A 15,795-nucleotide genomic window follows, 5' to 3' on the forward strand; every position below is an offset into this window, starting at 1 on the left:
GCGTGTAAAAAGAGCCTCTGCCTGATCTAATCTGACTTCGGCGTATTGTCGACCTTCGTGTGCTCTCTGCTTGAACCAGGTGACGCGCTCGGTACTGTAAAAAGTGAAGTATGACGTGAATTGTGTTGTGATAAGACGGTTCATTATAAAAGGAAACTTCAAAACACCTAGTTGCCAATGAATTAACAACTGGTGCTGAAGTATGCTGTGGAACCGCTAAATTGTCCTCCACGCAACGGATACTATTTTTGAGGGATCACGCATTGAGTTAGGACTGGCCAAGTGTCACTTCTGCGTCCGACGCTACGAAGGCACGTTTAGCTTTTGTACGAGACGCTGGTGTCGACGAGATAATTTAATCAGGTTTGTATCTTGCATTGCATGGTGCGTTTTGTGTGCTGAGTGTCTGGGGTATGCCCCGTGCGTATTATTTGGTAGGTTAGCGCGTGCCATAAGGTGGACATTACGTTGCCGCGTCAAAAGGACCGCTTGAAATGTGCTCCAAATGGTTGTAGTTTAACGCCAAGCTAATTTTTTTCAAATGTTCTAAAATTGTTTAAAAGAGACTCTAAAAGCAGCAAATATAAATACGCGTTTGAACCCTGCACCTCGTCCTTCATGTCACGTCTATCTGGGCGTTGTCCTGTGGCTTGCGTTTTCGTTGTGTAGCGCTGTTCTAACACCACATTTTACAATTTTGAGATTGTATATGGAGACTTGAAAACAACTGCCTGGCTAAGCTGCTACTAACACGTTTTCTTATTCTATACAGGAAACCGATCGGCTTTGAACATTACGATGAACTCCTAATCCGAGACCTGACAGTCGTCCCCACGATGGAAAGTAAGTGTACCGATATATTGGCAGCGCACCAATATTGCAAACGACTACTGAGATCACAAAAAAGCAAGCGTTATTCACAAAATGCAAGCAATGACGGTGACCTTGTGCACAACACGCAGCATCAATCCTTAGAGCTTCGTCGACTAGGCCTTTTACTAGTGTATTTGCCATTGATGTCACAGTAACAGCACGCGATATTCTCGTTGACTTTTGCGGAAGCAGTAGGATGCAGATAACACCTGCTTGCTTCCACTTGGTGTCGCCGCGGTGTTTATTAAGGCGACAGCCTTAGATAGGTCATGGGTCGAAACATTGACCGTCCGGCGTCATGGCACTCAAAATTCAATGGCACCAAAATTTATGGTGCCACCATTGATGATGGTACCTTTGGTGCTAATTAGGGCGAAGTTAAAGCACAGTCACCTAAGATAGAGTTAATTAAGGTACTCGAACACATGACCTTTGGTGGGTGTTGAACCCGACGACCTTTGGTGTAAAGGCGAAGTTAATTAAGGGACAGTTAATTAAGATAGAGTTACTTAATGTAATCGAACCCACGACCTTTGGTGGTAGTCGAACCCACGACCCTTGGTGTTAATTAGGCGAAGTTGATTAAGGCACAGTTAATTAGGCACTCGGACCCACGATCGTTGGGGGAAGAAAACAAGTAATAGGAAGTAATAGTGCACTCGAATGAGAATGTCAAGTAATTAATGAATGTCTGATGAGCGCGCAGGCTTTCGATTTCATCCTCTTTAGCCTATGCTCAAGTAACTGTTAACTTTTACTTCTCAATTGGGTTTTGGCCTGCCTGCCAATTGCATACCGCGAGGAAAGCGTGGATGTGCTTCGCATAGCACGTGGGTATTAATATAATAAATGCTATATTACTAAACGCGCCGTTTTCTGCCAATGCAATAAACGCACTTATGCACTTTGCTGGGTTGAATATGCGCTGTGCTTAAATTTTCCAACCTAGTTTTCGCACATCTTGAGCGGGAATTAGCTGTCAGGCCACAACAGAAATACCAAGATATGGATGAATTGCCATATATCAAAATTATGAATGGTTTAAGAATAGGGACAAAAATCTTTGTGGGCCAAGCAACCTTATTAACTGCAGAGATGAGCATCTCCACAAAACAATGATGCATTTAATGCCTTTCAAAATCACTTCTTTCTGTTGCAGTCCTGGAGAACGGGACCGAGAAGTGGTCGCTCAGCGTCACCATCTACACTGAAGTGGCGTCCATGGAGGCGCGGAACGCTTCGGTCGTCTTCAGTCTGGACGGATATAAGTTGATCCAATACAGCGACGTCCCTATTGAAACCTCAGATAATCTTGAAGGGATGCTCTATTTTGACTTCAGCGTTCCTGAGGTACGTTGAACTCGGGGAAACACAAACTGTGCTAGGCGAATTTATCTCGGTTTTCTTTCCTCAGCCTTTCGGCCACGGAATATGTCATCTTATGTCACGTCAACGAAGCCAAGCAGCATTAGGTTCGGTCAGTCCATGATAAGGAGACCGCGTGTGAACGTAGAGTGCTCATGGCCCTGTTCAACCATGAAAACTCAACGTGCCTGCCAACTGTCTTCCAGGTGTTTTCCAACTGTCGGCCTTGGGCTATATTTACGGTGTCAACGGCAGAGCATTCTCCTTAGCCATAAGAAAGCGGTTCTTCCTCTCCTAACAATGTAACTCTTGGTGCTACTATTCAAGCCAAATGGCACGAAAAAAGAAATATCCGTAAATATGCCGGCGGTGGTGTTCGAATCGCGCAACTGAAAGACAACGTTTAATTAAAGATACCAGCTGTGCTGCCTGTTTAACTATGGCCGAAATGTTGCCAGTTCCCTGTGAGTTGAGCGAAGTTCAGAGAAGTTTGCCCTGCGCAAGCTTATTGTTAGGCCATCGCAGTTCCCCTGTTCATTCTGTCTATCATTCCAGTCCTCCGTCGTTATTAACGACCCTGTGGCGTGAAAATGTGTGCTACGCTGTGACTGAATATGGAAGTCACCGTGTCATCATTGAAAGGCATTTTCAGCGGCTCACAAAGTACCTCCCCACTCCGATCGGGGATATGAACAATAATAATACCGCAGCATGCTTTCGCATGTCTCGTTGATTGTCGCAGTCGCCACATGTGCTGCAATGGGCCCGATCAAGAGCGTTTTCGATTTCTGTGACGTAAGAAGAGGAATGGACATTGGCGAGATATGTTCCAACTACTATTTAAGCCAGCGCCATATGTACACCCGGTCGTGTAATGAATGCATTTTTGTGTTTTATCTGTTAGCTCATGGGACCTTCTAGAGAAGCATGAAAAACTCTAGTGCCTCAGTGTGTTAGGGATCACGGATCACTTCGGAACTGATTAACATACCTCATGCTTTGATGTTTACCCCGCAGCGGCATAAAATTGTTCAGTTGTATTCAGAGTACTACGAAGGGTTAAAAAAAAGGCCTGTAGCTGCAAATTATCAAGAAATGAATTAGGGTAAGTTTGACATGTGGTTGACATGTGAAATGTCCAATTTGTGATTCTTCGAACATGGCCCTGCCAAAAAACTCCGAGTCGGGGAATGAATTAGGACCGGAAAAGTGCGAAAAGCCTGGAAGGTTGAAGACGTCTTTCCCCATGTTTTACTCTTTTAGAGTTAAGTTGCTGGTTATACATAGTGTCATAGTACCATTTTTGTCCCTCAACACTTGCATTTCTGTGCGCCTTGATTCACTGTGACAGATATAACCTCCGTGGAGGTGACATAGTGACGCATGTGTTTGTAGGGTGTATAGACATCCACCCCTCTAGCATGTGAGGCATGTGGGGCATGTGCTGACGCTAGTGTTAAAGACACTGTGTTTTTCAGCCAGCGAACTCTTAGCACCGAGCGTGGTGGCGGTACGATAGTTGAATATGTCGTTTCGTGCCTGGGTAATTTATTGTTCATTTTAATCAGTGCCATGGTATTTTTATCAGCACAAACGCTTACTTACCCTCATGGGAATGCTAGCATGCAGCGAGTTTTTGTAACGTGCCGTCAGAATATTTCTACGCTATGGTAGTGCATGACTTTGTCTCGGACTTCGGTTCTTTTTCAGTCCTTCCGAATAAATAGGTGGTGGCCTAACGGCTACGGTGAGCAGAAGCTTTACGCTCTTAAAGCTGATATCACCGTCAACGAGAAAAGGCACATCAAAAGCGCCAGGTTCGGCTTCAGAACGGTGCAACTGGTCGAGGACCTGCTCGGCAGAAGTAAGTACTATTAGACATAGAATGTACTTACCTATCTCTGAAAGTGCTTTGTTTTGGTGTTTTTAAATGCTTTAGACAGAACAATATAGCTAATCGTTATTGTGTTACTGTTACCGCTGATCCAGTATATATAACAACGGCCGGGCAGTGGTTAAAATGGCACTGCCTTCTTTAGAACAGCTGTGACGTTTACCACTGACATAGTATACGACTGATTAGTCCAATGTTGCGGCATGTTGCAACACGCCAACAATACCCGTAACCACAATGGGTCTTACGTCGCCAACGTAGGATATGGACAAGACCGAAAATATCTAAGGCATGTGCGTCGACCTTATTGCAAAGAGCCCCCCCCCCCCCCCCAGAAAAAAATATCCAGTATGTCTATCGAACTCAGTATTTAATAAACATACGTAATAATATGAGCAAATACAAATGTTATACGAAGCGATGACAACCTGAAATAAACTGTACGAAAGTCATTTATACCTTTCATAAGCTGTAGTCCGGCTAGGCTAATTCCACAGTAGCTCTCTATATTTTCCGACCTGCTTTTTGCAGTAAGACGTAGGGCCGATTGTCTTACATTCTTGCCTGTATTTGTTTATCACGTTTGTTGTGCACGTTCCCCATAAGTTTCTCTTAAACGCCTTGCACCACTGCAGAGAAAAATGGAGCGGAATTCTACTTGAAGATCAACGATGTGCCTATATTCGCCAAAGGCAGTACTTGGGTGCCTGCGGACAGCTTTCCCGAAAGGGTGTCACCGGAGTACTTGCAGCACCTCCTGCGCTCCGCCAAGGTAATATATGGGTAACGCCAGGCATCAACCTGCCGTCACCTTTAAGCGAAAGAGCCTTAGTCGTTTCATACTACTTCATTTTACAAAAAAGATATTTTCATCAACTGCACCGGTGTTATGTTTTTGATCCTACGTGCCTTTAAGTGTCCCCTGCGCGTGAATAAGAAACGCCTAAATACTGTCAAAAACGATCTGGAGAGGGAACGATGCAATAACAAGGGGGTGTACTACAGAAAGAACACCTAGTAAGCATTCAGGTGCATTTTCAGGACGTCGCGAGAAAAAAGACAGACGTACATAAAGTCCCTAAATTTTCTAAAAAAAAGCAAACAATATCTAGGAACTTTAGACGAACAGGAAGGCTGCACAGGACAACGCTGTGTACGACCAGTTCTATTGCGCTGTTCTGAAGATGAATCAACATCATTTCGTTCAACATTCTATTCTATGGCATTCAAGAAGCAACTAGGGCTGCAGTACGAGGTAAGACCTCTCGTGCTGATCCTTTCAGAGTACGTAGTTTCCTATTCCAGGAATCCACACATTGTACAGCCTCTCGCATTTTTAGCTATATCGCGCGAGCGTCTATCACGCGTCATTTTGGCGCCTTTAAGCGGCGATAATCAGCGAGACCGGCAGAAGTACTCTTAAGTGAACTAAGCACTCTCCTGTGCAAGAGTCGTCTAATGCAATCTTCCCTTCAGGACGATGTACGGCCATATTGTAGTGTCCTCGCGCGATATAGTTAAAAATGCGGGAGGCTGCACTTTACTGGTTTCAACGCTATGTCGTGGAAAGCTTATCTTCGATTTAAATATAAGGGAAGTGAAAGGAAATGTACGAGATTATGAGTTCTTTTTCTTCTTTCACGCTCAGTAATAGTTATTCTATGGACTGTGCACTTTTGATAGAAGTCATGGAATGTCCACGGTGCTGGGATGTTGAATATAAAGCGACCTATACCAGGGGCGAACGGTTTTTTTTTTGTCATAAACACGAACCAAACCGATGCACTAACTAAAATGTAAAGAAAAATGAAAGCAAACTTCTTTACAATTCAGAACGGTTCGAAAAAATCTGCCGTCTCATGTGGGGAGCTGGTCGAGGGCTGGTGTCCCTTGTAGCGAGAAAAATGTTTCTGATTTTAGTTCGACGATGTGCAGCTCGAACGCGTTTTTGTAGAGGTAAAACTGCCATTTCTTTGTTTTCTTGCCCTCAGGCAGATTAAACCTCGCCGCGGCAAAGCAGAGCATGTGCTTGAATTTCGAGAGAGAGAAACAACTTTTAGTGAAAACGGCAAGTGTAAGAGGAGTTTATCGATCCCTGTGATGAGGTTTTTTCAATGAATTACTCGCTACTGAGGCACAGCCTCAGCGCATGAAATGACGAAGCTGTTCGTTACCACAACAAGCCATTCATTAAAGAAAATACAGCGAAAGGAGAAAACGAAACTCAGCAAACTAATCACAAAAAAACAAAAAAAAAGGATTAAGTCTAGAAGGAAATCATAAATGTCAGAAGGGGCCTACGATTTCACGGTTCGCACTGGAGCTGTGGGATGGACTAGAAGCGGCGACAGAGGCGGAGCTCGAAGTGTAGTAGTGGGGGCGAAACTAGAAGCCGTCGAAGAAAATCCTGGTCGCCCCCAGGCAAACACCAGGGATCCAGTAATGCAGGAGGAAGTTCCGCAAGTTTCACTGTGACGTTCGGAACCTGGATGGGTCACCTTAGTACGGTAGAGGTCTTGTCACCGGACACCAAGTCCAAGGGCTTCACCTCTGCGACCGGTAGAAGGGCTTCATTTCTTCTATTGTCGGTCGGCACCTTATCATCAGGCAGCCATGATTGACACTGCTGTGAAGACAGGCGTAGTGGAGACTGGTAACGGCTAGACGCCCTTGCGGCGTTCGCCAACCGGAGCTCGGGCACAGCGCTGGAGACGCTGGGCCACCTGGGTCGGACGCCCTTCCGACGTTCGCCAACCGCAGGCTGCAGGAAGAAGTTGGTTGTCGCGTCGATCCCAGGTGGCCTGGAGCGGCCTTGGGCCAGGTGCTCGACTGGCCGCTACCCCCGCACCCTGGTCATCATTACAAGTTGTCTTTACATGAGGCACTTTCCGATTGCGAAGGTTTGACGCTGTGTTAGATAAAGCTTTTTGGTCGTCATCGTACTCCGGTACTGCATGCCCACAAATGAAGCTCGTACCTTCGGAGCAAGTATCAGCAAGTGCCTGATCTATGCATTTGATCCGAAGGCGTACCTTGCGAAGTTGTTCTTCTAGACAGGCCTTTTCAATTGCTCGTTCTGCCAATCGCTTCTCGCGCTCCTCTTCCGCTTTCTCGCATATTATAGACCATCGGTCTTGAACCCACTTGTCCAAGTCTGCCCCATGCAACCCTAACGGCTGTGCCACGGTGACTAAGTCCTTCAAACTCATTTCCTGCTGCTTTCAAATTAAGACATAACGTACGACTTCTGTCGTGGACGCCAATTTGTGAGGACAGGTTCGGGTTTAGTGTTGCACACTCAAGGGCAACCCTGGTGCGAGTAATAGACAGAGCCGTTATTTGCACACTTATAACACATTAGCACTTGTATATATGACACACATGAAAGAGTAAATGAAAAATATGCGTTGAAAGGTTTACAGTAAATAAGTGTTAAATGTTCCACCCGTCAATGACGCGGTAAATATATGTCACGGCGATAGTGACACACGAATCTACCCGGTCAGTTGCGTCGGCTCAGACGACGGGGTGGTTGCCGAGGGTGAGGCGGAGGATGAGTCGCATAGCCCCTTGCCGACGCTGCCTGCCACGTCGAGCTGGGTTGTGGCGACCCGCACGGTCGATGAGTGGGTGGGAGCTACGTTCTCCTGGAGACGTTGGTGAGACCGGGTGCGGAACTGTGTTAGCAGCGATCGACGGAGCCCAGGTCGTGGGCCAAGGCTGTGTCCTCTCGCCTGACCGGCCAGTCCACTCCGTGACGTCAACACCGTTCGATCATTCACCGTCGTCCGTGAACGCTCCCGGGCCAGTCCAGCCAGTCGTCCGTGAACGTCCCCAGAACAGTCCGGTCCGTGGGCCGTGAACGTCCCCGGGACAGTCTGGCCAGTCGTCCATGAACGTCCCCGGAACAGTATGGTCCGTTGTCCGTGAACGTCCCCGGAACAGTCTGGCTCTTTCGAACAGCAGGGCTGCCTACTGGCTCCGTCTCGAGACGCGCTGCGGCCACTTCCCGAACCGGCACCGCCTCCTTGCCGCCAGCCTTTCGAGCCCCGCAGCTCACGCTCTCGGTCGCCCGTGCCTCGTGCTTTCTTCTTCCTTTTCTGTTCTCTTCTCAGTTTCGCTTCTCTCATTGGCTTCTCTTGCGTCAGTCCCACAACACCACAAGTGCACAGTAGCGCGTATATTACACTCCCCTCCCTTAGATGGCGGCCAGGAGCCCTTGGGTCCTAGCGGCATCTTCGGCTTGCCTGATGACTTTCAGTTGGTGCTCGCTGTCTGAGCTGAGCAGCGCGGTCTCCCACTGCTCCGCGTTCGCATATGTGTTGTTTGGCCCCTCCACTCCACAATTTTATTCGGAATGTTTCTGACTATACAGTTGTAATATTGTAGCCATTTTTATATGTCAATCGCTTATCACAGTGTTCAGAGTTTCCAGAGGTTCTTTGATAGAACTTGTGTCAGTCTGTGCGGAAGTAGGGGAACTAATGTTTTCCTCCTTTTGCATACCCTTGTTGTTTTATGCTATAGCACCTCAATTACGTGGCTCGAAATAAGCTACTATAACGGGTCCTGTTTATCAGTATGAAACCATGTGATAACTTAGAAGTTGTGTGAAGAAAAGTAGCTCAAAACGGCGTTGCACAACATGCAGTCTTACTAGCACTGAAATCTTCATGCATCTGAACAAATTGACGCACAGCACGCATTTGTTGGAAAATCTCTGCTTGAGAGCAAAATGACTAGATGCAACATGAATAAAGAGCTCCAGTCTAAGTCTGTTCTTGTTTCAAGTATTCGGCTCGCCTACCTCCTCCTTCGCATGTGCAGATGGCCCACATGAACATGCTTCGCGTATGGGGAGGCGGGTACTACGAGTCGGACGAATTCTACGACCTGGCCGACGAGCTGGGCATCATGGTGTGGCAGGAGATGATGTTCGCCACCAGCCTTTATCCTGCACACAACAAGTTCCTTGATGACGTCACCATTGAAGTCAAGCAGCAGGTAAGCGAGAATGACGTTGCAGCTCCACCCTATAAATTGGCACCTCGAGTGACAAAAGATGAAGTGCGCGGATTCTGCTCGTGCACATAAGACAAACAACTGTTTACGACAGCTCAGCTTCGTTGCTGCTCAACCAATAACGTGTCCTTAGCAATAGTAATTAAAGGTGGGGTATGACCTAGGGCTTCAATTTATACTTCATGGTCAACGTACAAGGACAAGTAGACAGACCTCCAACAATCGCATTGGGATGCGAAATTTCTGTTTTTTATAATAATTTGAATCTTTGCAAATTCACAAAGAAATAGATACACCTTTGAATGAATGGCACAAAGGTACACGATACTAGAGGACAGTACAAGTTCCTTCTTCTTTCTGGGGTTTTACGTGCCAAAACCAGTTCTGATTATGAGGCACGCCTACAAGTTCCTTCTATCGGAAAGAGCAGGGAAATGTCATACGAGATTTACTAAGGTTATTTTTTATAAGCCAAAAACAGGGGTCATTATAAGTGGCACATTGATATCTTTGCATTTGTCTGAGGTGCGGTATTCTCGAGAACGTTGTTAATGTGACATCGTGATGGGAACTTTTAGCACTAGCATTGGAGGAGGGGGGGGGGGGGGGCGAAGGGGGCGCTTGCGCTATGAGTGATATATTTCTTTCACTGCCTTCAGAAAATAAAGCTGCTAGTGGCACCTGTCCTGTCGTCTAGTCTTAGGCGTCGTTTACTTTTTTGCCATTACTTCCAAGATGAACCTCTCCCAACCAGGCCTATACAACAAGTCAACCTCAATAGGCACACTACTTCAGAGTCGCGCTATTATCTATCACAACACTTCGTGCATTTCTTATGTTACACAAACGAATGGCTGCAATGAAATTTCGCCCTTACCGCCGCGCAGAATACCCGTAATGTAGATACTAAGGCTTTAGTAATACCGCTCATAACCACCGCTTTTGAGACAACGCAAGCATTGCTTGCATAGAAATGCTCTCAAGAACTCATCCAAGGGAACTATAAAAAAAAAAGAAACTAGGGACTCGTAGGTGATGTCGCGACATGAAACGCCCGGGGATCAAAATAGTTAAGAGCTTCTCACCGCCCTAGATTCATTAACTTACGTTGTCAAGAGTTATCGTGTTAGCAAGTAATGCGTGTATGCAGGATAGCAGCGAAAGGTTCGCTCGTGGCTGCCGCGAGGTTTCTTTGCTGCAGCGTTGAGTCGAGGCACTTCTTGGAAACCCGAACGATCATGGCGGTTGACTGCCATATCATGATGGGCATAAAATGATCTGAGAAGCGACGCATCGACAGTCATTGCGCTCTGCGCGTAGCCATCCAAGTTGACGAGCAAGCAACACCATACCTTGTTCAAACGTATCTTAAGAAAACGCCCGATGGAGGTCGAGTGCACATTGGAAACAGGCCTTCCTTAAACGTCCAAGCACCACTGTGCAGTGCTGGTTCCCAGATATTGCTAATTAACTTTTATGTTTGCGATTGGCAGCCTTCGCTCAATTACATAACTACAGCAGTGGTGCGTTGTACTCTTGCTTAGTGCAGCTCTCTTGAAAAGACATCATTGAATCAAAAGACAGGCAAAATAATGAGTCGTGGATCGGAAAGTGACGACGAGACTGGACCATACTGCTGTCATACCATGCTATTATCACGTTGATGCACTGCATCAAAGCTAGTATGCTCCACAATATGCAAAATTCGCAGCTAGTCATTTAGGAACTTCGAAGTGTACGATTGACGCGCTAACGCAATCGGACAAGAAGGACACAATGAGAAGGCTTCGTGAATATATAAAATGGCCGAACATCCTTTGCGGGCCAAAGCAAGACCAAGAGGACAGTGACGCCGTTGACAGATGATACGCAGACTCCGCACATGCACGTGGAGCCGTGCAAACACGCGAATTCCAGAGTAATAGTTCACGTTTGCCTTCAAATACAAAACAGCAGTGTGTAACTATACGACTGCGTTCTTCGTGCAGTCATGAACCACTCAGCAATTAGTTTGAAAGTGCTGCTGTGAGCTTAAAACGAATACTGAAAGTAGTTTAGTTCTGGGGTAAGGAAACTAACTTGCGATGCACTTAGCTACTCTGACACAAGGCTCGAACAAGATTTACTAGCCACCAATATACTGCCTAATGAACCCACTAAAAATCGTTAGTTCTTCGCAAATAACAAAACCGAAATAGAAATGATAAGGCAATAACGGTTGAATATGAATAGCACGACACAAATATATTTTTGGGCCTCCAATTAAATTGTAGTCAGCAATCATGTTTTGTTATTGCTACCTTCCCACTATTTTCTTTTTGACACAGGCAATAGCAAAGTTGCAAGAATTGTGTCAGCCGGAGCTAGCGCAAACTCAGGCACCTCGGGACAACTGTGCTAATTGTTTTCAGCGCAAAACTAATTTGTACGGCTTGCACCACCGAGCATTGTGTGCAAACCATGATGGGAGTTTTTTTTAATAAGGAGAAAGCAATTGTATGCTCATCGAAAAGGGCTTAGCCGTCCTGAGTGGTGAAGTAGGTGAAAAAAAAAGCATAGTGGTTCGTCGCATTCTCTTTTCAATAAATGCTGAAATTTCTCGCCACCGGAGCTATTCGCGGCGCATAGCGGCTTCACTTGGTAAATTATGGAACGACGGATTCACGTACTTTCACCACGAAGACGCGCAGAACGGCACACGATGTATTACCACGATTGGACCGCCCACATTGAATGCTCGACTACTTATCAACATTTGCACTTCGCAGGTTCGTCGTTTACAGAGGCATCCATCGATTGTCTTGTGGGCCGGAAACTATGAAATTGAACAAGGAATTGCTTCCAGATGGTGGTACGTAGTGCAATCTAGCTTGCAATAAGGCGAAAAAAAAAGAAACAAAAACTAGGGGCTGAATTCACAAAAGCCTTTTAGTTGTAGGATCTGTTTGCCACTTTCCCGCAAGCAACCGCTAATAATAATGTCCAACGTTACTATTGGTTTTCACCTGAGTCTACAACAGTTTTAGCGTAAAAAATTATTCTTGGATGCGGGCCAAGCTGCATATCGCAGGCATTGGTATGAAGTAGTGTGCGTGGATGAAAAGAGGAGCAAACGAATGAACAAAGAAATTACTCAACGTTTTTTTTTAATTTGGCTTCTTAAAAAAACAGATGCAATGTTGAAGACATGCTCTTTTCGTGCTGAAGCTTGCAAAATATTATACAATTTCAGTAGCCATTGTATCGCGAATAGCAAACTTTACACCACATACTTACGCCAGCACTAATCAAAAGAATATTTTTTGGACCGAAAAAAATATATTTCGTGTAAGTCGCTCAATGGATTTTACTACAAGAACAAAGGGGATGATGGCAAATACTTTTGCAGAGGTTGCAGGGGTAACTTGAATTTTCGGACTCACTGCGGTAGTACGTTTACTCTCCACTATCTTCGTGTACAAGCACAGCTACCTACTTGCATGAGCATGTACTGAGTTATCAAAGATGAGATTCAAAACAGATCAAACGATTACTCCAGAAAAATGAATTTGACAGCACGAACTTTGCTCTTATAGCCAATCCAAGCAAGAGTTTACTAAAACGACCTTAATACGTTATGCTAATGCCGGGTCTCGTTTGCTACCCTTTTAATCTTTCCCTCGCTCTCCTGAATTTGCAAACGGCACGGCCGATCACAGCCTGTACACTCCCAAATTGTTTTCTTTCATTTTTATATTATGCTGTCTCCTGTATGTTCCGTAGCCAGATGCTCACAGATAGAAGACGGAGGCAAGCTCACAGGAAGATTGTGGCTTTAAGAGATGAATTGGTAGAACAAGCAATCGCGCTAGAGCCAATGTTTATGTGACTTGGTCGCCGCACATGCGACCAAGTCACGTGTGCGGCACACAGCCACATTCATGAAATCGACACCGTATGTCTCAGTTTCTGTATGTGTTTCTCACAGTTTGTGATTGTTGCACTGATACCACCACGTAGGAGTCAACAGACAACGCTTACATGTTAATGGTTGGGTTTTAAAGAACAGTCGACATGTAGACTCCTGCTTTGCGCACGTGACATGCCGCATCCTCATCATTATATTTTAAGTATATTGTTTACATTCTAGCGTACCCTTGCTATTCTGAACGTCCCCAGGTCCCCAACAATCTGTGGCCTCAGCCATTGTATATTTGGCCTTCCTATGATGGCAAATTCGCAGGCCGGAGATGCTTCTCCGCGAGATTCGGCACAGGCTCGACTACCGCCTACTTTTCATCGACACCATCGAGAAGATAGTGAAGGCGGAGGATGGCTCACGACCTTACATCCTGTCGAGTCCAACCAACGGAAACGCCAGCTTCCCGGAAGAAGGCATTAGCTTGAACCCTAACACCAGGCGCTACGGCGACGGTGAGCGCGCAACGCACTGCAGCCCTCTGTTCCACGGCTTGCACAGTCAACTGCTTTGTATTTACCAGCTGTTTCTCATTTCATTTGAAGATCCTATTGACTTGACGGGGCACCGAAGAAAAACGCTAAACCTGTTCGGACTCCTAAGCCATACTTTCGAAAGTGTATCACCGTAAGATGCTGACTACAAAAATGGAGAATGAAGGTCAATTTCGCGCTGAAATGGCAGCGGCGGCATATTTGTGTGACGTCACAGATGTCAATGTGTATGCTCATATCTGGGCCGTTAAGCAGTGAAAGTTCTGGAAACTCTCAAAAAGTTGTCTTTTGGTTCTTCAAGATACAGTGCAGTTCATGTTTACCGATAAAATATAACAGATCTCAAGCAGACACCGTCAAAACTTATGACTTCATGGCAAGCTGTGGCGGGCACTTCGAGACAGTGTCACCACGCGCCGTTGGTTTCTGCGTCTTTTCTGCTTTATCAAGCTTCCTCACCCGCCGAAAATAATGGTATTGTAGAATACTAATTTAAGTAATACCACTCCAAATTAGCGTTCGATAAGCGTACATCAAAGGCAAGATCGTCGAAGAGTTCTTTTCAGCCATCAAACAGAAGTACAGGCGCAAGTGTACGAAAGACATCGCACACACACTTCGCTAAGTACAATACTGTGTTTGGAGACTGAGTGTTACGGTGGTAAAGAAGGTGTTATAGTGAACGAAATAAGCCCTGTGCTCTTTGCTGTCATGTTAAGACACGTGCATATATGAATGGCAGCCGAACAACCAGCGTAACTCCTACTATTACACTTACATAAAACCCGAAACCGGTAGTGGATTTACTAGCGGTTTTAAGCATATGAGGGCTTCAAACCAAATGAGGACCAAGAAGTACTAAATAGAAAGCGTATTTCCTTGAACGCTGAATAAGTTTGTGCTGGCCATGGCTGCGATAATATGTTTTGAGGTTGCGTTTATTAAATTGATTATTTTGCGGATCTGTCGCATCAAAATTTTGAGTGACAAAACTTATTTGCACGAATGGCATAGCTATACTTTATACCTTAATAACTAGTGGCCTATTTGACCGTAGGGCGAGATCATTAAACGAGCTGCAGCATTTACTTGATGGACTACTGGGCCATACAGGGTGTTCTTTTTTAGAGCATACAGATTTTTAATAAAAACGTAATGAGCTCAGTGAACGGGGCGTTTTTGCAGAAGAGTTCCTTGACGAGCCCGACATACTTCGCCGGTAATAACATGAGCTTCAGAAGACTAGTCAACAAAAAATAATTGATTAGCTTTGTTATTAGTGCCTTCGGGGCAGTTGTCTAAATGGTAAATTTCAAAGTAGTAACATTTTCATGCACACACATCTTTCAAGAAATCTTGAAAATCACACCTAATTCGAGATATATGTAATGTTCATAAGCGCAATCGAGAAAATATTGAGACAGAGCATGTGCCACTGTACGTCAAACTGCAACGCCCCGTAAAAAAAGTGTGGGGTGAAGTTTGAATGGCAGCATGCCGCGGCAAATCCTGACCCGGCACACAGTCGCACATACCTCCCGGGCTACTACTGATACGGCACAGCTGCCGCGACTGGCCGAGACGATCGGTTTCAAACTTCCTCGCACTTGCCTGTCGTCGTGGGGCTTATCGGTCTGATATGATAGCGGAGGCCGTCTTTTCTGTGCTCCCGCGGCGCTCGGTTTCGATGTTGTCTGGATTTACTGTTGCAATTCGATGATAAATACTTCGAATTAGGAGCGACTTTCAGCATTTTTAAACAATCTCGGTTCATTAAAATGTGAGTGCCTTCAAATTCACCATTTAAACAACTGCTGCTAAGGCACTCATAAAAAAGATAATGAATACATTTTCTTAGTATTCTGAAGCTCACATTTTTAGCGGCAAAGTGTGTCCACCTTACCTAGGAACTCGTGGGCAAAAACACCACGTTCGTTGCGTCTAAGCCGTTTTACAAAAAAAAAAAAAAATCTGTATTGTGTAAGAAACACATTTGTATACGTCGCTTGATGTACTATTGACCCAAAAAGCTTACGGACGATGGGATCTCAGAAAACGCTAAATATTCGAGCAGCCTTTAAATGTAGCCAGTAAAACAGTACATCACAATGTCGTTCGCATATACTTACCAGTAGAGGCCAGAAATGAGAATACCAGGCTGCGTTTTGAGGCTGCGGAGTTATTCAGCT

General features: G+C 45.4%; 1 protein-coding gene across 1 annotated transcript in view; it reads left to right on the plus strand.

Annotated features, from left to right (window-relative positions):
* Positions 1 to 15,795, plus strand: part of LOC119456766 (beta-mannosidase-like) — a 45,766-nt gene that overhangs the window by 10,195 nt on the left and 19,776 nt on the right. Inside the window, exons 5-11 of the mRNA XM_037718589.2 lie at positions 773 to 843; positions 2,033 to 2,223; positions 3,949 to 4,102; positions 4,768 to 4,904; positions 8,960 to 9,136; positions 11,923 to 12,005; positions 13,377 to 13,567. Coding sequence (XP_037574517.1) covers positions 773 to 843; positions 2,033 to 2,223; positions 3,949 to 4,102; positions 4,768 to 4,904; positions 8,960 to 9,136; positions 11,923 to 12,005; positions 13,377 to 13,567 — 1,004 coding nt within the window. The remainder of the gene's footprint in view (positions 1 to 772; positions 844 to 2,032; positions 2,224 to 3,948; positions 4,103 to 4,767; positions 4,905 to 8,959; positions 9,137 to 11,922; positions 12,006 to 13,376; positions 13,568 to 15,795) is intronic.

The sequence above is a fragment of the Dermacentor silvarum genome, chromosome 6 (assembly GCF_013339745.2).
Source record: "Dermacentor silvarum isolate Dsil-2018 chromosome 6, BIME_Dsil_1.4, whole genome shotgun sequence".
NCBI lineage: Eukaryota > Metazoa > Arthropoda > Arachnida > Ixodida > Ixodidae > Dermacentor > Dermacentor silvarum.